This window comes from Octopus sinensis, linkage group LG16, assembly GCF_006345805.1.
Source record: "Octopus sinensis linkage group LG16, ASM634580v1, whole genome shotgun sequence".
NCBI classification, from domain to species: Eukaryota; Metazoa; Mollusca; class Cephalopoda; order Octopoda; family Octopodidae; genus Octopus; species Octopus sinensis.
In genome coordinates, this window is record NC_043012.1 from 29738731 (window position 1) to 29766004 (window position 27274).

The window sequence follows — 27274 nt, forward strand, 5'->3', positions numbered from 1 at the left end:
CTGGCATCAAGATTACCTTTGCGTTTTCACATGACAGAATCTCGTCCAGCAGATTCGGCTCCTCTGTAGTAAATTCCAGCCACAATCGAAGGTTTCTTTTCCCCTCCCCGACTGATGGCATTAGTTAACTTTTGGTTGGTGTCGCTTGCCTTTCTTCTGTCCCAAGAAGGTTGTTGAGTGACATCAGCACCATCAGTGCCTCCCTTAAGTTAGACAACTCGACAGAATTGGCACCATGAATCCCTTTCTCCCCACAAAGCCAATATGCCCCTCATTCACCTCGTGGTGCAGATTTATTGGTGCTGGGAGCATGTCCCTTGCAGCTGGAAGGAGACCCAGAAAGGCTCCAATGTCAATAGGACAATGTAGATCTAATTGGTCCAGGCTCTCTGAGATACTCGCTCTACAGTCTTGATCTTCATCTTTGTGTCTGGCAGGAAGTCACTAGGAGGCAAATAGTTACCATCGTGCTTTCCCGTGACATCTGAGACTAAAAGAAGGAAATTAGAGACATGTCCAGAATGCTTGCTGTGGACCCTGATGAAGGATGTTGAGTGATAACTGGCATATTAAAGCAGGCAATAGATTAAGTCTAGCATAAAAATCATGAGAGGTCCTTAAAAAGGGCCTTCACAGGATTTATCACTACCAATTTTATTCCGCCATTGATATTTCCAGGGCGAACATTACCAGATGATAAAAGAAAAACCACAAATTACATGATAGAAGGGACCAAAACCAAGCAGACGAGTTGTGGGTCGGGTGTTTGTGTTTTGGAAATAAGGATGGTTGCTAGAAATGACAAGCAAACGGTTATGGACTTATATTTAGATGTGGAATATAGCTACATTTGAATATAATCCTCAATATAGTCACTGTTTTTAAATTTCCAACAAATCAGACCATCTTGAAAAAGAGGCACACATTGGATTATGTATTCCAAGAGATACTACGTCTAAACAAAATATGGATGGTCACAAGAGGATCATCTTGGACAATAGGTTTATAGGACTGGTCAAACAATATAAATTATAAAAATATTCTTTGACCAGTTTGTTTTGATGTAAGAATTCAAGGGGTATTACGAAAATGTTTCTTGTTATCCTCTCCTGGCCAATAAAACTATTTGAGTTTAATCACCATCATCATTTAACGTCTGCTTTCCATGCTAGCATAGGTTAATGAACCTAATGTAGCCAGTGTTCAGGTGCACCACAGCTCATCAGAGAAGGTCGTGAAAAGTACATGAACAGTTGATAGAAAAGTGCAGAGAACGAGAGACAAGAAAGTGAACAGTGAATGAGTCATTAAAAAGAAAAGGAACATCCTGTGTGGTGCTGGTGAATTTTGGGAAGCATGGAAGAAGTTTTGAAGGATACAGTGTACCCTGACAGGTAACAACTAATGCAGGGAGTTTATTCCATGCTTCTGCAATACTGAGCATGAAATAATAATGCTTCCAAAAGTCATTGGTCCTGAACTATTTTTTGTGATTTTCTAAGCATGACCATGGGTGCTGGACAAAACATATGGAATTCAAAAAGGTTTCCAAGGTTGTTGTGGGAAAGATGGTGGATAATCTTGTGGGTGTCTACCAAGTCAGTTGCCAGACATCAGAGCTTTAATGCGATTGTGCCCAGGGAAGCAAGACATTCAGAGTTTGATGGATGCCTGATTGCACATTTCTGAACAGTTTCCAAGAGAGTGATGTCCTGACCAAGACCGGTGATGCCAACTTTAATGTGGACATACCACAGCCATATACAGCTTTAAATAGAAATGTGGAGAGTGGCTGACAAAAGTCTTATTGAATAATGCTAAGACATCCTCAGCCTTCTTGACAAATTTAGAAATGTGGTTTGCCCAATGCAGATCACTGCTGACAATGGATGCCTAGGTCCTGTTCACTAGCAGACTTCTAAAGAAAAGCTTTTACATATTTCCTCCAGAAATATGTAAAAGCTGAGTTTTTCCTTCCAAAATGCACGGTGACACACTTGTTCACAGCCAGCTTCAGTTGCCAGTCAGTAATCCAGGTCTAATTGCAGGAAAGAGCCAAAGCATATAGGATCTGTTTCTTTTATCTCAAGGAACAACTTGATGTCATCTGTGAATATATCAACACTGTAACATTCTTGGCATCTGTGTTATATGCAACAAACAACAGGGACCCAAGAACAGATCCCTGTGATGCACCAGACATCATCTCACAGGGTGAAGATTGATATCCTAGAACCATGACTACCTCTTTACATCTGAGAATGAAGGACTTCAACCAGTTATAAAGACCATCTCTCATTTGTGTGGCACAGAATTGAAGTCTTTAGCAAAGTCCAGAGAGAGAACCTCCATCCATGAGCTGCCATCAGTGATTCAGTTGTCTTCAAAAACTCAATGAGTTGACCACAGCAGCTAGAGTGAGAGAGAAATCCAAATTGTGAGGCTCAAATAAGGTTGTGTGAGTTCTAGAAATTCAAGAGTGTTTCTCTGAAACAGGATTCCATCAGTTTGGCAATGCAGCTACTATAACTGACCGGATGGGAGTTGGACAAATGATGCACAATCACTGTTTTTGAACTTCTCCACCACCCAACCATGCAACCATATTTTGCCTGAGGGCTGGTGAACCAGATGGCTGCATCAGGCTCCAATCTTGATCTGGCAGAGTTTCTACAGCTGGATGCCCTTCCTAACACCAACCACTCCGAGAGTGTGGTGGGTGCTTTTACGTGCCACCGGCATGGGGGCCAGTCAGGCGGTACTGGCAACGACCTCGCTCAAATCTTTTTACACATGCCACCGGCACAGGTGCCAGTAAGGCGATGCTGGTAACAATCGCGCTCGAATGGTGCCTTTTACATGCCACTGGCACGGAAGCGAGTTAATCGCTCTGGCAACGATCACACTCGGATGGTGGTCTTAGCACCCTACTAGCACGAGGCACAAGTGCCAGTAAGGCAACACTGGTAACGATCACACTCGAATGGTGCCTTTTACATGCCACCGGAACGGAAGCGAGTTAATCGCTCTGTCAACGATCACACTTGTATGGTGCTCTTTGCACCCCGCTAGCACAGGTGCCAGTCATCGAATTTCACTTGCCTCAACAGGTCTTCACAAGCAGAGTTTAGTGTCCAAAGAAGGAAAAGGTACACATACGTGGGCTGGTTACGCCCCTGGCATAGGCCACGAGGTTATGGTCTCATTTCACTTGCTGGGTCTTCTCAAGCACAGCATATTTCCAAAAGTCTCGGTCACTAGTCATTTCCTTGGTGAGGCCTAAAGTTCGAAGGTCGTGCTTCACCACTTCATCCCAGGTCTTCCTGGGTCTACCTCTTCCACAGGTTCATTATTATATATATATATATATATAAACATACACACATACACCACCACAAAATATAAATGATTAAAAACAAACTTCTGTACAGCTTTAAATTTAATGTCTTTTTTTTTGTTGTTTTTTTAGAAAGATGTCCCCACCCCACCCCCCACTAAAGCCCACACCCACCCCCTCCACTAATGCCAAGAGGTTTTGTGTAGTTTCACGGCCATTTGTAACTGCAGCTTTACTGTGTGATACCCAACTGGACAGAAACAAAAGGTTCGTGGATGACCAGTACAGGCTGGATACAGTAATGTCCGGCACCGGTCAATGGTGGATGGAGAGAGGGCTGGACCAGACTCAACCGGAAATATAACTACAATGGTAGAATGGTAAGTGGTATCACAAGAACACGAAGCCAATGCCAAACTGAAGACCAGGGTTGACACTGAAGAAGAAAAAGAAAATGAAATAAAAACAAGAAATAAGATGGACAGGAGAAAGAGAGAGAAGACAAGAAGGAACAGAGTGAAGACACACACGCACATTTAAGAATGTAAAAACAGAGTTCTCAACACTGAAGGTAGAGTTATTTAGTAAATTCATAGGAAACTGAAGAGTTCAGTAAGAAATGTTATTGTTTGTGTTGTTTTGTTATTGTGTTGTTGATTGGAAATAAGAAGCTGAGTGCTTTGGTGAGTTGTGAAGTTTTCACCATCCAATGTAGGCACAAAATGTATTTATGCTATACATAAGACAGAATCCCAAACAAAAGAGAAATTGCTGTGGGGAGAGAAAAATCCAAAGTTTTGGACAGAGGCCTTTTCCAAGGAAAAGTCAACAGGAGAGAAAAATAAAGAGAGACACAGCAGAATTGCAACAAGTTGCTAGAAAATTCTGCTGTCTCTCTCTCTCTAATCTCTCTTTTGTCAACTTTTTATTAAAGAAAGATTCTGTTTGAAACAATGGATTTTCTTCTTCCTTTGGCAAATTCATTTTCTTCATCAATTTTAATTATAAATTATGTCTGAATGTTATACATATGAGGGGATGCTGAAAAGTTGCTGGCTTTAAGGGTATCATGAAAGGCCTGGGTGGAGGCCCACCTTCCCAAGTTCTTTTAAAAACTGAAGGACTGCTGCAATGAGTGTGTGAATCTGAGAGGGGAATATGTTGAATAAAATCATAATTAATTGATCCTCCTGTATTTTCATTTACCTCAAACTAGGGACAGTCCAGCCCCACCCTCTCGTATATATATATATATTATATATATATATATATATAATATATATATATATATATATATATATATATATATATACACACATTATGTATATAAGTGGACAATAAATGTATGCCTGTATGTTATATAGATATATGTGATATACATACCTGTCTCCTTGACATATGTGTAAGGGCACAACATAATTCAATTCAAGGCGAGCCACTCGTCCCATCCGAAGGACAATTCCACCACCATATGATACTCTGTAATTTGATTTCAGACCATTTAATATTCCCCTCGGACCATCACCTGTGGATGGAAAAGAGAGAAAGAAAGGGTAATTCAGATTTTAGGCTATGAAAAACAGTCCAGAGGTGGAACACCATCTGTAATTTATTGTTTAGAGAGAGAGAGAGAGCAACAGTCACACATAGCCACTGGCAGCGGTAATCAACTATAGGTAGCTATAGTCAAAGATATATTTATAGCCACCACCACCACCACTGCTATCAAGCACCATTACCATCATTTAGTAATATCATCATCATCATAATATTGAACAACATCAACATCATCACTTACTGAGCTTCAAGTTGGCCAAGTTTCCAGCATTTACAAACAGGTGAGTTCTAAACAGTTCTCCAAAGCCGCCTTTTCCAGGACGGAAGGGTAGAGGTGTATACAGGTGTAACGCTGCCAGCCAGTAGGTGTCAGCACCTAATGCGTTACCTAGAAACAAAAACAAACAAACAAACAAACATGAACAAACAACATATAGACACATGAATACATATTTCTTCACACATTTACTGTCTTCAAGCATTGGAATGTGGCCATGCTGGAGCAAGCCTTTAAGGGTAACTCTTAGTCAGTCAAACCTCCTGCAGCACTTATTTCATTCCAGGGACTATTTTATTGATCTCTGTTTATCAAGTGGCTCAGTTAATGTTTGGATATACACGGATGCAACCTTACACACACACACACACACACGTGTGCATATACATGTGTTTGTATATGATTGTATGTATATATAGCCATCTGCTTTCTTTGTTCCTTTCTATCAGATCAATGTGTGTGTGGGGGGAGGGCTTATTCCACTTGTCCTGCATGTGCTGATTGTAAACAAATGTGACCATTCATACAAACATTGTCATTTGTTTGCAATCCTCCTCAAAAACATGTCTGGGCTGTTCAGTGTTCAATAGATTAAGGGAAACAGGTGAGGTTTGGTGACAGGAAGAGCATCAGGCCTTAGAAAATCTGCCTCGACAGAGTTTCGTCAAATCCATGCAAGCAGGGAAACATAGACATTGAAACAATGACGGTTGTGGTGTGTGTGTGTGAGTTTTAAAGAAATAAAACCAAATTGAAATACCATCACTGTGTGGTCCAACTCCTTTTAGTGTGAACCCTCTCAGGGTCAAAGGTCCTCCAAGGAAAAATCGATCATTGATTTTCAGCTCGTTATTAGTTGCAAGAGGTTTCATCATTCCACCAGCTAACGACATCTGTACACTCTGTAAAACAACATCAACAACACTATATTACACAACACCAGCTAATGACAGTTGGTACAAGATATTTACCCAAAGTGTCATGCGTAGAAATCGAACACAGAGTTACAGGGATACAAACTAAACTTCCTAACCCCACAACCATCCTCACCACACATTCCATTTTTTTCTCCTCAGCTTTTTATTGTTTCATCATCATCTTCATTATCGTTTAATATCCGTTTTCCATGCTAGCATGGGTTGGACGGTTCGACCGGGGTCTGGGAAGCCAGAAGGCTGCACCAGGCTCCAGTCTGATCTGGCAATGTTTCTACAGCTGGATGCCCTTCCTAACGCCAACCACTCTGTGAGTGCAGTGGGTGCTTTTTACGTGCCACCGGCACAGGGGCCAGGGGAGTCTGGCAACGGCCACGATCGGTTGGTGCCTTTTACATGCCACCGGCACGGAAGCCAATCAAGGCGGCACTGGCAACGGCCAAGTTCGGATGGTGCTTTTTACGTGCCACTGGCACAGGGATCACAACTACAATTTCCATTGATTTTTGATGTTGATGTCCATACATAAAATATATTAACCCTAACTTAACAATCCTCTCCATTTGCCACACCTCATCGACATTAACATTGTAATACTCTCTCTCCATCAAACACATTTACCTGTCTACCTGCAAATATGTCTCATCAGACAATTATTTTGAGTTGACTTTCTAATATTCCTTGTATTAAATATACAAGAACTAATTTACCTTTCTCTATATCTGTCCCACCACATAATTATTTCTAATTAACTTTTCAATACTCTCTGTATTAAATATGTTAACATTAACTTAATTAGCCATCAATCAATCGGTCTTTCAGTCACACCTCATAATTATTTCATCTTCATCATTTAACATCTGTGTTCAAAGCTGACATGGGTGGAATGGTTTGACAGGATCTGATAGTTCCAACAACTGCCTCATGCTCCCTCTGGTGCCTGTTTTGGCATGGATTCTATGGCTAGATGCCTTTGCTACTTTTAGCTAATTAATTAATGTCATAGGCTTTAAAAAAATTAACGACACTGACTCCTTTATAAATAATAAAAATATAACAGTAAAATATTTACTTACACAATCAAAGAATAAGGATTTCGTCCCCTGAAATTCTATTTCATTTTTCAAATATTCCACGTTACCACCAAGTCCTGCATATTCCTGCAATACCAATAGAGAAAGCTGCACATAACACCCTGCATCTTCTGTTCAATTTAATGACTTTGTGGTGAGAATATGTATGTGTGTGTGTATGTATGTAGGGGAGGATGTGTTTGAGGGGAAGAATGTATGGCTTGGTTGGGGCTGTGTGTTCTATGAATGGGAATAGTAGTAAGGCAAGAGATCTGTTGCGGAATCAAATATTTGAGAGAATGGTCAATGTATAGAAAGCTGAGTGAGTGAGTGAGTAAATGAGTGAGGAGTGAGTGAGTGAGTGAGTGAGTGAGGAGTGAGTGAGTGAGTGAGTGAGGAGTGAGTGAGGAGTGAGTTAGTGAGGAGTGAGTGAGGAGTGAGTGAGTGAGGAGTGAGTGAGTGAGTGAGTGAGTGAGTGAGTGAGTGAGTGAGTGAGTGAGGAGTGAGTAAGGAGTGAGTGAGGAGTGAGTGAGTGAGTGAGTGAGTGAGGAGTGAGTGAGGAGTGAGTGAGGAGTGAGGAGTGAGTGAGTGAGGAGTGAGTGAGTGAGGAGTGAGGAGTGAGTGAGTGAGGAGTGAGTGAGTGAGGAGTGAGGAGTGAGTGAGTGAGGAGTGAGTGAGTGAGTGAGTGAGGAGTGAGTGAGTGAGGAGTGAGTGAGGAGTGAGTGAGGAGTGAGTGAGGAGTGAGTGAGTAAGGAGTGAGTGAGGAGTGAGTGAGTAAGGAGTGAGTGAGGAGTGAGTGAGTAAGGAGTGAGTGAGGAGTGAGTGAGTGAGTGAGTAAGGAGTGAGTGAGTAAGGAGTGAGTGAGTAAGGAGTGAGTGAGTAAGGAGTGAGTGAGTAAGGAGTGAGTGAGTGAGTGAGAGAGAGAGTGAGGAGTGAGTGAGTGAGGAGTGAGTGAGTGGGGAGTGAGTGAGTGGGGAGTGAGTGAGGAGTGAGTGAGTGGGGAGTGAGTGAGGGAGTGAGTGAGTGAGGAGTGAGTGAGTGAGTGAGTGAGGAGTGAGTGAGTGAGGAGTGAGTGAGTGAGTGAGTGAGTGAGTGAGTGAGTGAGTGAGGAGTGAGTGAGTGAGTGAGGAGTGAGTGAGGAGTGAGTGAGGAGTGAGTGAGTGAGTGAGTGAGGAGTGAGTGATTGAGTGAGTGAGTGAGTATGTATGCATGATGTATATATATGTATATATATATATATATATATATATATATACACACACACACACACACACATACACAGGCTTCAATGTCCTGGGTGTGTTTCGCTTTGTGGCACCAACACTGGTGAGGTCGCCATGTAGCTTGCAAGACTAAGATTCTCATCAACAGTGAGGGGCCACAGTACGGGGGGGTAGATTTATGCTCAAGGATGAAAGGTTAGAGTATGAAAGGAAGGGCCGGAACAGGTTTCTTGATGTAAAAGAGATACGTGGTTACTCACATTATACAAATACAGGTGGATGCAACCAGGATGGAGCTGGGAAAAAGGAGATGGTGATGATGAGGGTACCATGGAGGGAGCTCAAAATACAAAAAAGTGAACAGGTGGACAGAACAGGATGATGGGTCGATGGGTAGATATTGCAAGTGTGTATGAGGAGAGTGAAGGGGTAGGTGGGTAGAGATATTATGAACAAGGGTGGAGGGGCTGATCAATGATACATATGAGTTAGAGGGGGAGGTAAGGGAGAGTGAGTGATGACTGTAGAGATTGAACAAGTTTGAGGAGTGGATGTAGTGAATTGTGAACAAGGGTGACGTGAGTGAATGCTTTTGATATAGGTCTGGTCAATCAAGGCTGACCTGAGACTGAACAACTAAAATTTACAGAACATTTCTCAGCAACTCAAAGACAGATCCAGACATTCCAACCACCCCTACCGACCCTCTACTTTACACTCAGGGCCATTGCTTAGCAACAGAACCCTAAACTCATAAAGAATCTAAACCCCATTAGAAATTATCAGATTTCTTCACTTACGTCAATAATTTTCAGCAGGAAACCATGTCGTGGAATTATTGGGTCGTCTCTTGTGTCTTTGACAAATTCATGCTGCAAAGAGATGGGAGGGGCGGGAGAGATTATTAACATCATTATCATAATTGTCATTATCAGTATCACCACCACCATTAGTGACATCATCATCATCATCATCATTATTATTGTCTTCTTCATTTCTGTCTACCAAATCCACTCACAAGGCTTCGATCAGCCTGAGGATAAGGTAGAAGACACTTGCCCAAGCTTACTTCACAACCACACGGTTTCAGGTTCAATCTCACAGCACATTGGGCAAGAGACTTCTACTATAAACCAGGGACAACCAATGCCTATTGAGTAAATTTAATAGATGGAGACTGTATAGAAGCTTGTCATATGTATGTATTTGACAGCTGGTGTCGGTTAGTTCATGTTTCCGTAACTTAGTGGTTTGGCAAAACGATTGATAGAATAAGTAGCAGACTTGAAAAGAAAAATACTGGAGTTCATTTGTTTGGCTAAAACCTTTCAAAGTGATGCTTCAGCATGGCCACAGTCCAATGACTGAAACAAGCCAAAGGTGAAAACTAAAAAGATACAGAGTCTAATAACCACACCGATTCCATCTGGGATGGAGAGGATTCTGGTAAAACATAAAATATTGGTTTCCAATTTTGGCACAAGGCCAGCAATTTCAGGGGAGACGACTAGTTGATTACATCGACCCCAATGGCCAACTGGTACTTATTTTATCGACCCTGAAAGGATGAAAGGCACAGATGACCTTGGCAGAATTCAGAAGGCAAAGATGGAGAAAATTCCAGCGAGCATCTTCTTGTCTGATGCATTAGAGAATTCTGCCAAATAAGTTGCCTTGAAAGAGAAAAAAATAAAAGTGAAAAGATTTTTTGGCTTCTGTTTTCAATGAAAGAGAAAAATCTGGAATTAATGTTTTTTACCTTTATTGAAGATTTTAACGTGTGTCCGGCTTGCTCTCTGACAGCAAATGCAGTTGTTCGTGATAAAGCTCGTAAATCTCTCCAGACTCCTTCAAGACGCAGGCAATGAGAGCCAAAATATGAAGGTAACTAGGATAAAAGAACAAACAAAATTCTAAATTCAACTATTAAATACCTGTGGAGGGCGGGGGGGGGGAGACATTCTGGCACCAATTTGGCACCACTGAATCAAAGCTCACTCATTTGACATCACGTAGTCAAGTATTTCTTTCATACTTACTCTCTCATATATGTATGTGTGTGCCTATGTGTGTGTGTGCCTATGTGTGTGTGTGCCTATGTGTGTGTGTGCCTATGTGTGTGTATCTGTATGCACATGCATGTGTGTTTCATTGCCTCGACTGCCAAAAAGTAGTGTCACCCTGGTGTCATCAATATCATCATCGTCGTTTAACATCCGCTTTCCATGTTGTCATGGATTGGATGCTTTGACTGAGGACTGGCAGGCCAGGAGGCTGCACCAAGTTCCAATCTGATCTGGCAAGGTTTTTACAGTTGGATGCCCTTCCTAACACCAACCACTCCTGAGAGTGTAGTGAGTGCTTTTTATGTGCCACCGGCACAGGAGCCAGTCAGGTGACACTGGCATCAGCCACGACGATTTCACCTGACTCAACTGGTCTTCTCAAGCAGATTGAAGGATACTTTAATAATAAAAGGAAAACAAGTTGGAGAAGCGATGGACAAAAGCAGCACTTACGGTGAAGTCAATAGACGTTCCTCGACTGGTCTCTACGTAACCACTCCAGGGATATTCCATACTGGACTGGTACACCCCTGAACTGAACCTGTACAAAGAAAGACAACATGGACGATATAGTGGTGGTGATGATGACAGTAGTGATAATGGCAGTGGTAATGGAGAAAAGTGGAGAAGTGGAGGGAAGTGATAATAGTGTGTGGGGTGACAGTGTGTGGTGGTGGTGGTGGAAATCAAAGAACAACCATCTTACTGTTGTTCGACAAGGCTCTGACAACACCAGATACTGTAACAATGATAGGCTCGTCTTCACCAGGCCAGCTACAAGAGGAAATGAGACATGGAATAATGTAGTCCTACATACACAATGCCTGAAGAGAGAAAGAACAGTAATCTCATGGCTGGAATGTCTCTGACCCTGGGTGAGCTGAATTGAGACTGACCTAGGGTTCAAACACAACATTAACAAATACAGCAATAATAATTGTTTTTCATTTTGACATAAGGCCAGCAATCCTGAGAGGAGGGTGCTACTTGATACCATTAACCCCCAGCATTTAACTGGTATTTGGTTTTATTGACCCTGGAGAGATAAAAGCCAGAATTGACTTCAGTGGGATTTGAACTCAGAATTTAAAGGGCCAGAAGAAACACTTTAACCCTTTAGCATTTAAACTGGTCTTACCTGGCCTAAGTATTCTACTCATTTTATTGTTCAAACTGGCCTGATCCAGCCTCTCACACCAACCCTACAATGTCATTGAAATCTAAAAACTATGAAATAATGCTTAATTAATCTAAAACAATGTGAACGATTAAACGTTAGATTTGACAAAGGAGTCTGAACGTGAATGGATTAAAGCAGTTTCGATGATGCTCTACCGATTCCGCCAGCTCTGACCTGATTTAAGTTGCAATTTTGAGGGGAGGGGGCTACTTACTGCCATCAACCTCAGTACTTGACCGGTATTTTATTTTATCAACCTTAGGGAGATAAGAGAGTGAAGATGCATGGCCTAGGGGCCAGGGGGTTGTACTCACAACTGCAAAATTATGGTTTCGATTCACAGACCAAGCAGTGAATTGCTTTCTTGACAAAAACACTTCATTTCACATTGTTCCAGTCAGCTGCAAGTGAGTAAAGCCTGCAAAAGACTGTCATCCTCTCCAGGGGAAATGTTGCGATCTTGGCCACTTATATATCATGGAAGCCAGGTAATTGACCCTATGAGTCCTAAGGGATGAAGACAGAGGTGTCCAGGGGTTGATGGTGAGGAAGGACGAAAAGCAAAATTGACTTTGATGGGATTTGAACACAGAACATAAAGAGCCAGAAGCAATACCACAAAGCATTCTCCCAGATGCTCCACTGATTCTGCCAACTCAACAACAACAATAATAATAATAACAAGAACAATAAGGGGCCAGCTTACATTGTGTCAGGGTTGCCATGTAAGGGAGCATAGAATGTGAAATTTTGTCCTCGGTTAGTCTTGGTACCATGAGAATATTCAAATATAGATTTTTCACCTCGACCAAACATGTTCGGTAATTTCATTCCCAGCAACTGTCAAAGAGAAAAAAAAAAACAGAAAATATTTCTTAATCTTCAGTTCGAGAGAAAGAGAAAATGACTGAGCAACTATAACCACAAACATACAAACATATGGAGAGAATGACCAAGCGTCTAGACACACACACTCACAACCAGAGAGAATGACCAAACTATTACAACTATACATACTACTACTACTATCACACATACTGTAACCTTGACACAGAGATCTTGCCACCATTCCATACATTGCACATGATACCACAAAACTTACGTATATACTGGAGTCTACTGGAGCAGGGCTGACCTGGGGCTAAACAACATCACACTTCACTGCAGTGGACAACACCTCACAACAAGGATATACAACACGTACCACTGGAACAAACACAATACCCTACTGAAGAATATTACACCACACCAGAGTGGCCTGGTTACAAAACTGATGGAACCAGACATAACACTAGCCATTTAGTGGCTCACGAACTGGCTAAAACTGACCAATGAAATACTAAGGGTCACAAAGAAAATAAAGGTAAAGATTTTAACAACATCCTACTCACAAGACTTGCATCATTGGTACCAATTAAGGTGTTGATGCCACCAGAGACCCTTCGTAGTTCTTCAACCTCAAATGTCACTTCATAGTTATCAGTAGAAACAGAATCTTCTGGAAAAGACAATTATGGAGCCATGAATATCCTGCCATGGTCAACATAGCCTTCCGTCCTTCTGGAGAAAAGAAAATAAAGTATCATTCAAGTGATTGGGACAATTTAAGCAACCAGCCTCTATCCACCAAAGTATGACCTTGTGACTTTATGTTAGAAATCCTTATTATTATTATTATTATTATTATTGGTGAGCTGTCAGAATCATTAACAAGTCAGGAGAATGCTTAGCAGCATTTCATCCACCTTCACATTCTGTGTTCAATTCCACCTCAATCACCTTTGTCTTCCATTCTTTCAGGGTCAAAGAAATATGTACCTACTGAGTAGTGGGGTCAATATAATCAACTAGGCCCCTCCCCACTGAAATTTCGGGACTTGTGCCAATAGCAGGGGTAAAATATACAAAGCCCAGTATACCCATCATTACTACCCGTCCGATAAGGGTACACCAGGCACATGCATCACAGCCATATGTGCGCAACATGGTGATCCCATATCAAGATAAACAGCACTTGACCTCACAGGTGAGGTGCAGTTAGAATTTTTCTTCAGGTTGAGTAGCTCACCCTGCTCAAAAGGTCCCTGAATAATGGTTGTTTAAGGATGATGAACAAAACACCAAAGTTTCCAAAGGTGAATTATCCAAACCCCAAAAAATTCCTTTCAACACATGGCTATGATGCTCCCCAACTACTTCTGCTCGTGATCAGAGATGCACCTATCGTCAACCACCAAGGGACATGCTCAACTGGTTAAGGTGAAACACCTGACAAGTAAATCTATGGTATTGAGCAGAATATTTGCTGTATCCCAAGACAAAACAGTGTACATGACAACACTCCCAATCAGAAACCATGAGAGCCACTGCCTGGTACAGCATCAGGGCATTGATTATTATTATTAAGGCAGTGAGCTGGCAGAAATGTTAACAAGCTGGGTGAAATGTTGAGCAGTATTTCGTCTGTTTTATGTCTTCAGTTCAAATTCCACCAAGGTTGTGTATTGGGGTCAATCTAATCGACTGTTCCCCTCCTCAAAAATTTTGGGCTTTGTGCCCAGAGTAGAAAAGATTATTATTATTGTTATTATTATTATCATCATCATCAGGCATAGCTGGGTGGTTAAGAGGCATGCTTCCCAACCTGATGGTTTCAGGTTCAGTTTCATTCCATGATACTTTGACCAAGTGTTTTATACTGGGATCATTCCAGTTCTCAACAAGGATTCTGGATTATTTTTCCATTTTTTTTACTTCATTTTTCAGAGCAGTCAAGTTCATTTTTAGTATTCTCACCTGTGAGAGCAGTTGAGTTTATTTCAGATAATCTCATTTTAAAAATCATCTCTGGCCAATTGCTGAGAGAATGGTGTTGCCTTGGCAGTGGTTTGCACTCTCTGGGTGCTCTTGTTATTAATTGTAATAATAATAGTGATATTTAATGTGATTCAACGATTTAGTGTCTCCTAGGCAAGAATTTTTTCTATGCCCTTAATTATAATTGCATTTATGATTTCACCTTAATAGGTCTATCTTTTTATAAGCTGGCCACCGATAAAATTTTTTACAATTTTATCCTTTTATATTATAATGGAATTATATACATATATATATATATATATATATATATATATATATATGAGAGACAGACAGTATGCCCATGTATGTATGTGTGTGTTTGTGTCTTTCCTTGTCTTAACACCATTTGATAGTTGCAAATAAGTGTCACCATTATACAAGCAGTATCATCCATTTACAATTTTCTGCAAAAACATATCTGACCCAGGAGTGGGGGGTATTACTTTACTTGGGCACAAGGTGAAGGTTGGTGACAAGGAAGGGCATCCAGTCACAGAAATGAACTTTGCCCATCTCATATAAGCATGGAAAAGTGGATGTTAAAGCTACAAAGATGATGATACCATTATCAAGTATTTCGTTAGCTCCAGGTTTTCCAAATTCAGTTCCCATGCAGGTTAGTTCCCCCTCCTCTCATGCCCCAATAAAATGCAGTCAAACAAGAACCAAGAGAAGCGGCTTACCTTTCAAGTTGTCCACCATTATCTTGATGGATCTGAAGAGACCAAGTTTCTCAAACCGGACTTTGACATCATGGGTTCGATGTATCATCTGGAAACAACAGAATAGTTTAATAAGACCAGGTAATAAGGGGGGAGGGGTGAAACACACACACACACAAGTACCTGCTTACTTTATATATATACATATAACACACAGATACTTTATAGCACATATATATACTCACACACACACATGCATTACACAAATGTATATCTTTCATTTGTTTGAGTTGTTGGAATGTGGCCATGCTGGGGCACTGCCTGGAAAGGTTTTCAGCCAAACAAATTGACCCCCCAGTAGTTATGTTTTAAAAGCTGGTATTTATTCTACTGACCTCTTTTCCTGAACTGTCAAGTTACAAGGATGGAAACAAACACATTTATTAAAACAAAAACTGGAAAATTCGGTTTATTTTTAGTTCTGTGTTACATTTGTTTCATTACAGTAAAGGAAATACACCAAGAATATAAAAACTATTTTTAATCATATTATAGATTCCTGTTTTCTTTGCTGCTAACCAAAACGCTAACCATTGCTAGATTTACTTTCAGTCCTAAACATTTCTGTGCTTTCAGTGAACCTTCCTCCACTGCTAACAAGGTCGCCCTGGGTAACAGAAGCTTTCAACTACCTTTAACCCATAAAGTGCTGGGATTTGCTCTTACATAGCATGGAGTGCTGAGCACATTTTATGAAAATGAGACCACCATGCACACAGAAAAAACAAAAAATGGTTAAAATATCTTCTTAGAATATCATCTGAAAAGTCATCAGTTGAACTATTAGTCCTCTTGCATTCTGGAGGAGTATCGGAGTGTTTGAGTGACATTAGACCCCCAACAAGTGTCCATAAATTAAATGCATCTATCTGGGCCGTGATCGTGGCCTGTCGACCTGTGCCTGAGGGCCACGAACGTGGCCCATCGCGCTTTATGAGCCCTCAGAACATTTCAAAGAATATATTTGATAAGTGTTCACAGCGTTCACTCCTCCTGCACGTTCCCTATATACAAAGTCCTGCCTGTGGTCCCTATGCACCCTCTCTGCACAAACAGTTGACATTGGGTGCTCCATACTCAGAAAGGAAATGAGTAATCCTTCATAGCCATGGTGGCAACACGTCCCTGCCTTATGGGAACTCCTCAGTAAAACATAACACAAAGGTTTCGGATCACAGAACAACTCACAAAGTTCATAATTTTGAGGTGACAAAACTTGCTGATCCATTCGTTTAAAATAACATCAGAGGACAGCCTGAGGGTGCCTTATCTATATAAATGTCAGGTCCAGATTTCCTGTTAGTATGGACTGGACGGGTCTGAAGAACAATATCATGCTACTTGTCTGAATTCAGCAGCCAAGGTACAACATCCTGACAACTAACGACGTCGAAGTAGTTTCTTCACTTAGCACACACGTCCTCTATCAACAACGCCAAGTCCGTAGCATGTCAATTGTCTCCCCTACTTCTTATATATGCCCAATAAAAAAACGAAGTCTTAAAATTTCACTGAATTTAGATTAAACGTTAAGGTAAGCTTTCGCAATCTGGAAGAGAAGGACAGTATGTAACTGTTAGCTACAGGTGTCGATTCCCTACTGAACATTTCGTTTGCTCAGTCAGATGCTTCCCGGCCAGTTCATGTCCAAACAAGTACGAGCAGGTTCAGTGTTGCGAAAACACAACCAGGAGTATATATAGGTTAATACATAAAATGCATACTACAAGCTAACAAGTCACAGGATCAAATCCACCATAATTATTACATATTTTTCAGTGTAACTGATAATGGTATACAAGAGGTATCAACAATTATTATTTGAAACTTTATATTTTGTACAATGTAATTTTTATAAATGCTACTCACCTCTAACTTTTTAATTATTTTTAATTCAAAAAAATCTCTGAATTTCTGTTTTGAATATCAGAGTCTCATATTTCGCTAACAACAACTGGTCTATGGCTATTGGTCAACACATAACTATGGTCAGTGGTCAGTATAAAACCATAATCATTGTGTAACAAACAAACTGCTGACATCAAGCTACGGACACTGTCCAATATGAAGGCATACTTGTCGTTGCTCAATACAAAGCTTTGTCCAGTGGTCAACACAAAGCTATATAAGGTGAGATCAAACCTCTTTACCACACAGCCAGGCCTGCATCCGCTGCAAGGCTCTCATTTCAGATGATCCACAGAGTCAGTGCTACTTTTTCATTTATATGACCTAATAATTTCCTGACCTCCTGACACAACACAAGTAACAAACTAAAACCATCGAGAACTCACCTCCTGAAAGTTTTTAGCTCCAAATATAGATTTCACTTCTTTGACAACAATGTCATTTTTGGTTCTTCCAAGGCCATCAACAACCACTCTTCGAACTTTTGCCTGAAACAAGAAATGGAATAATGGAAATTGTATGTATGTCTGACACTCTACATTTAATTTATTCATTTATATATATATATATATATATACACACACACACACACATACATACACACACACGCATATATATAAAGTAAACAGAAAATAGAAAATATTGATCAACTACAATTGACTTACATCAATTATTTATTAATTTAATGCAAATAGACTGCATCCCAGCTAACAGCTGTTTCTGCTTCCAATGTTATGTGGTATTGCCATTGATATGCTAAAGTCAATTGTTGTTGATCGATATTTTTCCATTTTCTGTCTACTTTAAATTTGATTCCTGATGAATTCATGTTCATCGTTGTCATTACCTGTAACCTATGAGCATAATATGCTTGCATATGTATGTCCATGGTTAACATAGGTAATTATACCAGTAGCATAATGGATACTTTTATCCCTTAGACGGTTATTTCAACCTCTAACTCTACTTACCTTATATATATAATTAAATGTTCACTCTTCTATGCTTGCATGTGTCAGAGAGAGTTTGTAGGGGCAGCTTTTGTACGGTTGAATGCTCTTCAAGTCACCAATCCATACCTATTTCCAAGGCAGTTAATATTTCCACATGGCCAGACATGCTTTTCATGGAAGACAAGAAACAAGCATGTCATGGTGATGCTCATTTACATCCATCACGTGATGTCAAGACAAGGCACAGACACACACACACGCACATATATGCATGTATATATGGTGGCCTTCTCTCAGTTTCTGCCAGCCGTATTCCACCCGCAAGGCTTTGTTCAGCTGAAGGATAGAGTAGAAGAGGTGTCATACAGTCAGACTGAATCCGCAACCACAAGGCAGTGAAGCAAGTTTGTCAACCACACAATCACACCAGCAGCACAGCCCAACAATTTAATGGGCGAAAAAGATGGGAATGCATTCATTCATGCCAAAACTCCATTGAATCAAAGAAATACAGACGTAATTTTGTTATTCTTCTTCATCATCATCATCATTTAGCCTGCTTTCCACACTGGCATAGGTTAGTGTAACCAAATGGCATTTTGCCATAACAATCATCATCATCATTTAACATCCATTATTGTTATTATCACCATTAAGGTGGAGAGCAGGCAGAATCGTCAGCATTTGGTCCTTCTTTACATTCTGAGTTCAAATTCTGATGTCACCTTTGCCTTTCATCTTTACAGGGTCGATAAAATAAGTACCAGTCATGTACTGGGGTCAATGTGATTGACTATACCCCTCCACTAAATTTCAGGTCTTGTGCCTTTAGTAGAAAGGATTATTATTATTATTATTATTATTACGTGCCGGTGGCATGTAAAAGCACCATCCGCTCGCATCCGTTGCCAGCCTCGCCTGGCCCCCGTGCCGGTGGCATGTAAAAGCACCATCTGTTCATGTCCGTTGCCAGCCTCGCCTGGCCCCATGTCGGTGGCACGTAAAAGCACCATCCGTTCGTGTCCGTTGCCAGCCTCGCCTGGCCCCATGTCGGTGACACGTAAAAGCACCATCCGTTCGTGTCCGTTGCCAGCCTCGCCTGGCCCCCATGCCAGTAGCACGTAAAAGCACCATCCGTTTGTGGCCGTTTGCCAGCTCTGTCTGGCACCTGTGCGGGTGGCACGTAAAAAGCACCCACTACACTCACGGAGTGGTTGGCGTTAGGAAGGGCATCCAGCCGTAGAAACACTGCCAGATCTGACTGGGCCTGATGCAGCCTTCCAGCTTCACAGACCCCAGTTGAACCGTCCAACCCATGCTAGCATGAAAAACGGACGCTAAATGATGATGATGATGATTATTGTGTGTGTAAGGCAGAGAGCTGACAGAATCATGAGCAAGTGAGGTAAAATGTTTAGTGACATTTCTGCCAGCCTTTATAATCTGAGTTCAAATTCTCTCGAGGTTGACTTTGCTTTCCATCCATTTGGGACAGGGGGAAGAGGGGTGAGTTGTTGAAGAGATAAGCAGAAATGGGAGGAGTAGGAGGAGGGTATGAGATTACAAAAGGTACAAGAAAAGAGATGGGGATGAGGAACTACTTACAGGCATTTGATCAAGAGGCACTTGTTTGAAGCGGGAATATGCATCTTTTCTCCTTGAAGAGTCCATTCCCTGCCAAAGGTAAAACAACATCAATATTAAAACATGAGCACTACCAAGCAACCATAGATTTTTAAGGAACTGCAGCACTTACAGTTCTGAAAAGGTAAACAGGAATATTCAGCCATCTACTATATTCTCTGTGAATGGTTTTGTCCCTCTGTTAAGGGGCAGAGGTCATCATTATCACCATTTTAACCACTTTTCCATGTTTGCATGGATCAGAGGAAGTTCATTGAAGCACACTTTCTACGACCAGATGCTCTTCCTGTCACCAACCTGCATCAGTTTCCAGACATATTTTCATGGAAGATTGGAAATGGATGACACTGCTCATCACTGGAAATGACAGTGACATTCATTTAACCGAGGCAATGACCAGTGACTGAGACCTTTAGCAATATGCTGCGCTTGAGAAGAACTGTCCAGCCAAATGAAATCATAGTAGCCTCACAGAGGCAATGACAAATAACAAAGAGCTTTGGTAATCATGCTGTACTAGAGAAGAAGACGGATCAAGCCAAATGAAATCACAGTCATGGCAGACACTAGTGTCCTGTAACTGGCACATAAAAACACCCAGTCAACACTCTGTAAAGTGGTTGGCATTAGGAAGGGGACCCAACTATAGAAACCATGCCAACTCATACTGGAGACTGGTGCGGCCCCACAGCTTACAAGTCCTGGTCAAACCATCCAACCCAGGCCAGCATGGACAATGGACACTAAATGATGATGATGATGCGATATCAAGACAAGATATCACATGCTCACACACAGGCTTCTTTCAATCAAACCAACTCACAAGGTTTTGGTCATTCCAGGACTATAGTACAAGACAGTTGCCCAAGGAACCACACAGTGGATGGGACTGAACCTAAGACCACATGGTTGAGAAGCAAGTAGTAAGCTTCTCAACCACACACACACAAAATAGGCATGGCTGTGTAGTAAGAAGTTTGCTTACCAACCACATGGCTCTGGGTTCAGACCCACTGCATAGTACCTTAGGCTAGTGTCTTCTACAAGAGTCCAGGGCCAACCAAAGCTTAGTGAGTGGATTTGGTAGACAGAAACTGAAAGAAGCCTGTCACGTATATGTGTGTGTGTGTATATATATATATATATATATATATATATATATATATATATACACACACACACATATATGAGTGTATGTCTGTGTTTGTCCCCCAACACCACTTGACAATTGATGCTGATTTATGTCCCTGTAAATTTGCAGTTCAGCAAAAGAGACTTAAAAAGAGCTTAAAAATTAGTACTGGAGCTAATTCATTCAATCAAAACTCTATAAGGTGGTGCCTCAGCATGGCCACAGCCTAATGACTGAAACAAGCGGAAGATACAAGATATACAGAGAAAGAGAGAAGGGAAACAGTTTTCCTTTCAATCAACCCCATCATTTAATGTCCCTTGTTCCATGTTGGCATGTTTGGTTGGACAAGATCCAACAAATCCAAACACTGCAATTGGCTCCAATTGTTTGTTTTGGCAAAGTTTCAATGGCTGGATGCCCTTCCTAATGCCAACCACTTTACAGAATGAATTGAATGGTTTGGTGTGACACCAGCACCACTGAGGTCACCATGCGGCTCACAAGACTAAGACCAGAATGGGGCAACATGAACAGTATATGGTAAGTTAGGCTGCAATATTAGTAGTTTTCATACTTAATACCAGAATGGAAAAAGAGATGTTAACTAATGATGATGTACTGTGTAGCAACTGCTCCTTGTTTTAAATGCATGGTGAGCGTATGAGACAAGGTTGTATTTGTTTGGCCAATGTAGCAGCTGGAATCATAAAGTCTGTGACTTTACCTCGAATTTATAAGGTTATAAAAATAACTCTTATTAATCAAAATCCACAACTGTCTCTTGTATAACACTAACATTTCAGAGTAAGATTTGACTTTAAATTTCAACACGATGACAATGATGGAAAACTGCCTCTTAATGTGATGTGTGATACATCTGTCATCACATCCAGTGCAAAACCAATTTTTCGTTTTGCAGACCTCCATGAAATAGTTAACTGTTCCTTCTTTCTACATTCACACACGTTTGTGTGTAAACATATACGTACAGGTATACACAAGAGGCTGGTACACTTGCCCAAAGTGTCACGCAGTGGAACTGAACCAGATACCGTGTGATTGGGAAGGAAACGTCTTAATCACCGATAATTGTCTGCGCCTATCACACAAAACAGTGTTTTTTCATCGCCTGGCGGTTAATTATTCACTCTGTTCCATTTATCTAGTCACTAGATACAAGAGTGCGAAATCGCACAAAACGAAGAAATAAACGCGATATTGATATTCGTTGTACACAATTGGCTTTAAGCGTGTCTATGTGGCATTTATGGCCTTCCATATGCTGTAATAGATTTGAACAATTATTTAAAGACACTGGATCCGTTTATCATTTGTATTTAAAACAAAGAAAACTTTTATTTTTCGCATAGAAAAATCATTTTCAGCTTTGACCTAGAAAATACCTTCACTTTTGACAAGGTAAACACTGGCTTTCTTAAGATACTGGCAACGAAGAAGCGCCGAATTATGAATAAATTTATGAGAACGGTGAGTCCTAAGAGGCTACCCGCGAGGTGTAGGAGCAGGGCCTTTTATTTTGATGAGTTTTAGCATTCCAGGCAAAACCCTCGCTCGAATGCCGGACTTCAACGAAAGGCGTCAACGCTCGATAATATTTACAATAGACGAAGGTATACCAGATTTTTATTAACCGTTTTTGTAGCAAAAATTGACCAAGGACGTCGAAAATTTCCTCATATTCTAATATTTATTTTGCTTGCCTTTCTTCGTAACGGTTTCTAAGACGCCGACAAAACACCGGGTTCTGACACTTGTTACTTGTGACTCCCCGAAGTTTTTTTAACTCATTTGTCGCTAAGAACAATTGATATGGAGTTCCCTATTTGCATATCTCGGCGATGACAATGTGGGTGAGAAAACTAGAAGAAAAATTAATAACCTACAACTCGATGCCATACACCCACACACATAGTGTGTGGGTGTGTGTATGAATATATATATATATATGTGTGTATATTATATACAGAGAGTGAGAGAGCATGCGGCATCAAAATACGAAAACGTAAACTTGCAAAGTTGCCGAAATAACAACGGTGTGACAGTTTGTCTATTAAAGGTGTCTCGGAATTAAATAATGCCCCCCTTCGATAGCATGAGGTGAGTAAAAAGGAATTAAAAGGAGAAAGACGACGGAGCGAATTGTTCAATGTCATACACATGAGCTGCAACGATATCGAAGTATTTGGGAGGGATATTATGTATTTAACCAAAGTGAAACTGCTATATGAAGCGTCGGCATTAACCAGAAAGGCAGACAGAGTTTGGAGTTGAATTGAAATAGATTAAATAAATATATGGATATATTATATGTTGCCATCAACCTACTTTAGCCTGGACAATTCCCATCTTGGCGTGGTTAGTGGAGGAGAACTCTTCAGAACTCGGAAAGCAGACACATTCTTCTTCCGGTGACCTCTAATTGCCTCAGTGATTTTTACACCGGTGAAGAGGACATTTGTTCCTTATTAAGGGTGGATCGAACTTAAGTCAGAGATTTATACACAATCCTTCTCTCTCATTTTCTACATACATTAACCCATGCGGGGGTGTATAGATATATACACACAAAGATATTTGTATATGGGAGCACAGATAATTCCTCAGTCATATATTTAGTAATAATATACATAAGGATAATCCATAGTAACAGACTCAACTACAGAACATATTTTGGCGATTCTTCACTTTTCCAGAACCGCTTCGAAGTGAAAGAATTGACCAAGATATTTTCCAAGCTTTACAGTAAAGGTTTTCCTCCAAATGAAACTATTAAGGAACGGGAGAGAAAATAATTGACAATGGAGATATTTTTTTATGAAAATGAGGCGGAGGTGGAGATGGCGATGGCGATGGTGACATTCTATGAACATGCTTTCTCCAAAATGACAGTCTTTCCTGGGAGAAACACACACACTTCCTGTTTCTCTCTCAGCTGTCATGTTGAGCTACTTCACTTGATTACGCTGTTGTCTAGGGTCGGCTTCTTCACTTTCCATTTTGCTGGTCTTCTATGGCAATCTAGCAACCTGACAAATATGTGAATGTGTGTAACATATATGACGATCATCATCATCATTTATCGTCCGTTCTCCATGCTAGCATGGGTTGGAAGGTTTGAAAGGAGTTGGCCAGCTCGAGGGCTGCTCGGGTTCCGTTTGTCTGCTTTCGCATGGTTCCTACGTTTTCTAATGCCAGCCACTTTACAGAAGGTGCTGGGTGCTTTTACATGGCACTTTCATGTGACACTGGCTCGGACGTTTTTACGTAGCACCAGCACCCACGAGCCCACAAGATTTCTTGGCTGAGAGATGGACGTAGGGCCCACACCTGTATGCATGGACAGCCACGATTTTACTTAGCCTCATATATTTTCTAACACGAACTGGTTTCGAATTTTGACACAAGGCCAGCAATTTCATGGGAGGGAATAAGTAGATTACATCGTCCCACACCCCACCCCAATGTTCAACTGGTACTTATTTCGGCACTACTTAAATACGATGTTTTTACAGGGCACACTTGTTAGGGTTAGGGTTACGTAGATGTGTTGGGGCCTCTATATTTAAGTAGTACCCTTATTTCATTGACCCCGGAAGGATGAAAGGCAAGCTCAACCCCCAAAGTACTTGAACTCACAACATGAAATTAGAAGAAATGCCACTAAGCATTTCGCCCGGCTTCCATACAGTTTCTTATTTCTTTATTGCCCATAGGGGGAGCTAAACACAGAGGGGACAAACAAGGACAGACAAAGGAAGTAAGTCGATTAAATCGATCCCAGTTCGTAACTGGTACTTATTTAATCGACCCCAAAAGGATGAAAGTCAAAGGTGACCTCGGCGAAATTTGAACTCAGAATGTAGCAGCAGATGAAATACCTATTTCTTTACTACCCACAAGGGGCTAAACACAGAGAGGACAAACAAGAACCGACAAACAGATTAAGTCGATTATATTGACCCCAGTGCGTAACTGGTCCTTAATTTATCGACCCCGAAAGGATGAGAGGCAAAGTAGACCTCAGCGAAATTTGAACTCAGAATGTAGCGGCAGACGAAATACTGCAAAGCATTTCACCCGGCATGCTAACGATTCTGCCAGCTCGCCACCTTCCTTTTCTAACAATTCTGCCAGTTTGCTGCCTTAATACACACACACACACATTAATAAAAGAATGCCAAAGGAACAGGAGTTACATCATCACCTTCATTAGCATTCATTGTGTGTGTGTCTGTGGTCATCCCTCACTGCTCGACAATCAGTTGTTGCTTTCTGTATGTCCCCATGACTTTGCAGTTCATCAAAAAGGCACTAACAGAATAAGCAACCATCACAAAATAAGTACTGAGCTCAATGCAGTCAAAGTGGTGCCCCAGCATGGACACAGTCCACTGACTAGAGCAAGTAAAAAAGAAAAAATACACACACACAAAAAAAAAGAATAGAAATCCAACAAATAAAAAATTGAAATATTCAAAGCAAAATAAAAATCGAAATTGCTTAAAAAAAACTGTCCAACTGGTTTATTGTAGAATGAGGAATAAATACGAAATTGATTTATTGAATATTAAAGAATGTGAGTATGAGGGTATAGAGGGGGAAGGAGGATCAGGGTGGCTGACCCCTCTTTAGAAAATGAGAGCAGACCAAAAAATTGCTGTTATTACAGACTGGAATAGAATATGTATGGTGTGTGTATGGGTTGGTTAGTCTGTATCGATATATGTGTGTATGTATGTGTTTATATATAGATATGGGCGTAGATATGTGTGCAGGCATATGTGTATTTATATATTAATATACTTATAAATGCATATATGTATAATAGTGAACTTATTGTAGCCAGTGTTCAGGTGCACCACAGCTCATCAGAGAAGGTAGTGAAAAGAGCATGAACAGTGGATAGAAAAGTGCAGAGAACAAGAGACAGGAAAGTGAACAGTGAATGAGTCATGAAAAAGAAAAAGGAATCGAAATTTTTAAATAAATCTTATTCTAGAATTCATATAAAGTTACTCTACCAGGTCAATATTCTATTGCTAGTCTGAGATATTGTTTAAAATTGTTTGTTTCTTCTCAAGCCATGCCTGGCTCATAAGGGCCAGTTTCCCAGTTTCCTTGGCGTATAGGTTCCCCACCTGGGCGGGACGCTCGTCCGTCGCAGATGAGCTGCAAGATGCAGGAGGAAAGAGTGAGAGAAAGTTATGGCAAAAGAGTCAGCAGAAGTTTGCCATTATCTTCTGCCAGAGCCGCGTGGATCTTAGGTGTTACGCTCATAAACACACATTGCCCGGTCTGAGATTCGAACCCACGATCCCTCGATCATAAGTCCGCTGCTCTAACCACTAGGCCATGTGCCTCTACATTGTTTAAAATAATAACCCCAAAACTAGCAGAAATACATATATAGATACAAACACACACACACACACATATATGTGTGTGTGTGTGTATACACATTTTCAGGTCAGTAATGTCTAAGAAGCATATGTTACAAAGTAAGAGACAGAATGTTGGGGTGCACTGGGGAAGATATATATGTGTGTGTGTGTATACACATGCACACATATATATATATATAGACAGACAGACAGATAGATATAGATATGTGGTAGCAAAAGAAGGAACTGGTGGTGACACAAAAATAAATATAACATTTTGTTGAGGTAACAGCTTGAATGAATATGAGGCTGATGATGATGATGATGATAATGACATATTGTGTACCTCATGTGAAGCGACACAAAACATATGATGCATATGTGTGTGCATATAGATATATGTGTCTGTGCATGTATGTCTATATCTGTGGGGTTTTATACATACATATATGTACATGTGCGTATATATATATATATATATATATATATATATATATATATATATATGTATATATATATATATATATATATATATATATATACATGTGTATATATATACATGTGTATGTATATATATTATATATATATATATATATACATGCGTATATATATACATGTGTATGTATATATATATATATATATATATATATATATATATATATATTATATATATATATATAGTAAAGTAGGGTATAAGTTAGAAGGTTATACAACCATGTAAGGGATAGATGTATCTGTAGGCATTCCTGGTGTATTACCTCAGTATGTTTGATCCTTGTTATAAGGTATACGGCAGTAGGTAATTTAAAGGGAGAACTGTGGTTTAATATATATACAGAGACAATAAGAAATGGAGCAATAATTAACAATAAGAAGTGGATCATTTGTGTTTTATTCTCTCTCTCTCTCTCTCTTTCTGCATATATATATGTGTGTGTGTGTGTGTGTGTGTAAAACAAACTCTAAAGAGATTAGTGTTGATCTGTGTCAGCAAGAATTTGTA

General features: G+C 40.4%; 1 protein-coding gene across 1 annotated transcript; it reads right to left on the bottom strand.

The window, feature by feature from the left end:
- Positions 1-3577: 3577 nt before the first annotated feature.
- On the bottom strand, positions 3578-23368 carry LOC115220380 (sorting and assembly machinery component 50 homolog). The gene is made up of 14 exons (XM_029790494.2): positions 23216-23368; positions 19696-19764; positions 17524-17625; positions 15191-15278; positions 13040-13146; positions 12355-12488; positions 10922-11009; positions 10162-10290; positions 9203-9274; positions 7183-7266; positions 5932-6073; positions 5136-5282; positions 4721-4862; positions 3578-3773 (listed from the first exon to the last, which is right to left on the bottom strand). Exons 1-14 carry the CDS (start codon positions 23234-23236, stop codon positions 3728-3730), a joined length of 1371 nt encoding a protein of 456 aa, XP_029646354.1. The 5' UTR covers positions 23237-23368; the 3' UTR covers positions 3578-3727.
- Positions 23369-27274: the final 3906 nt, after the last annotated feature.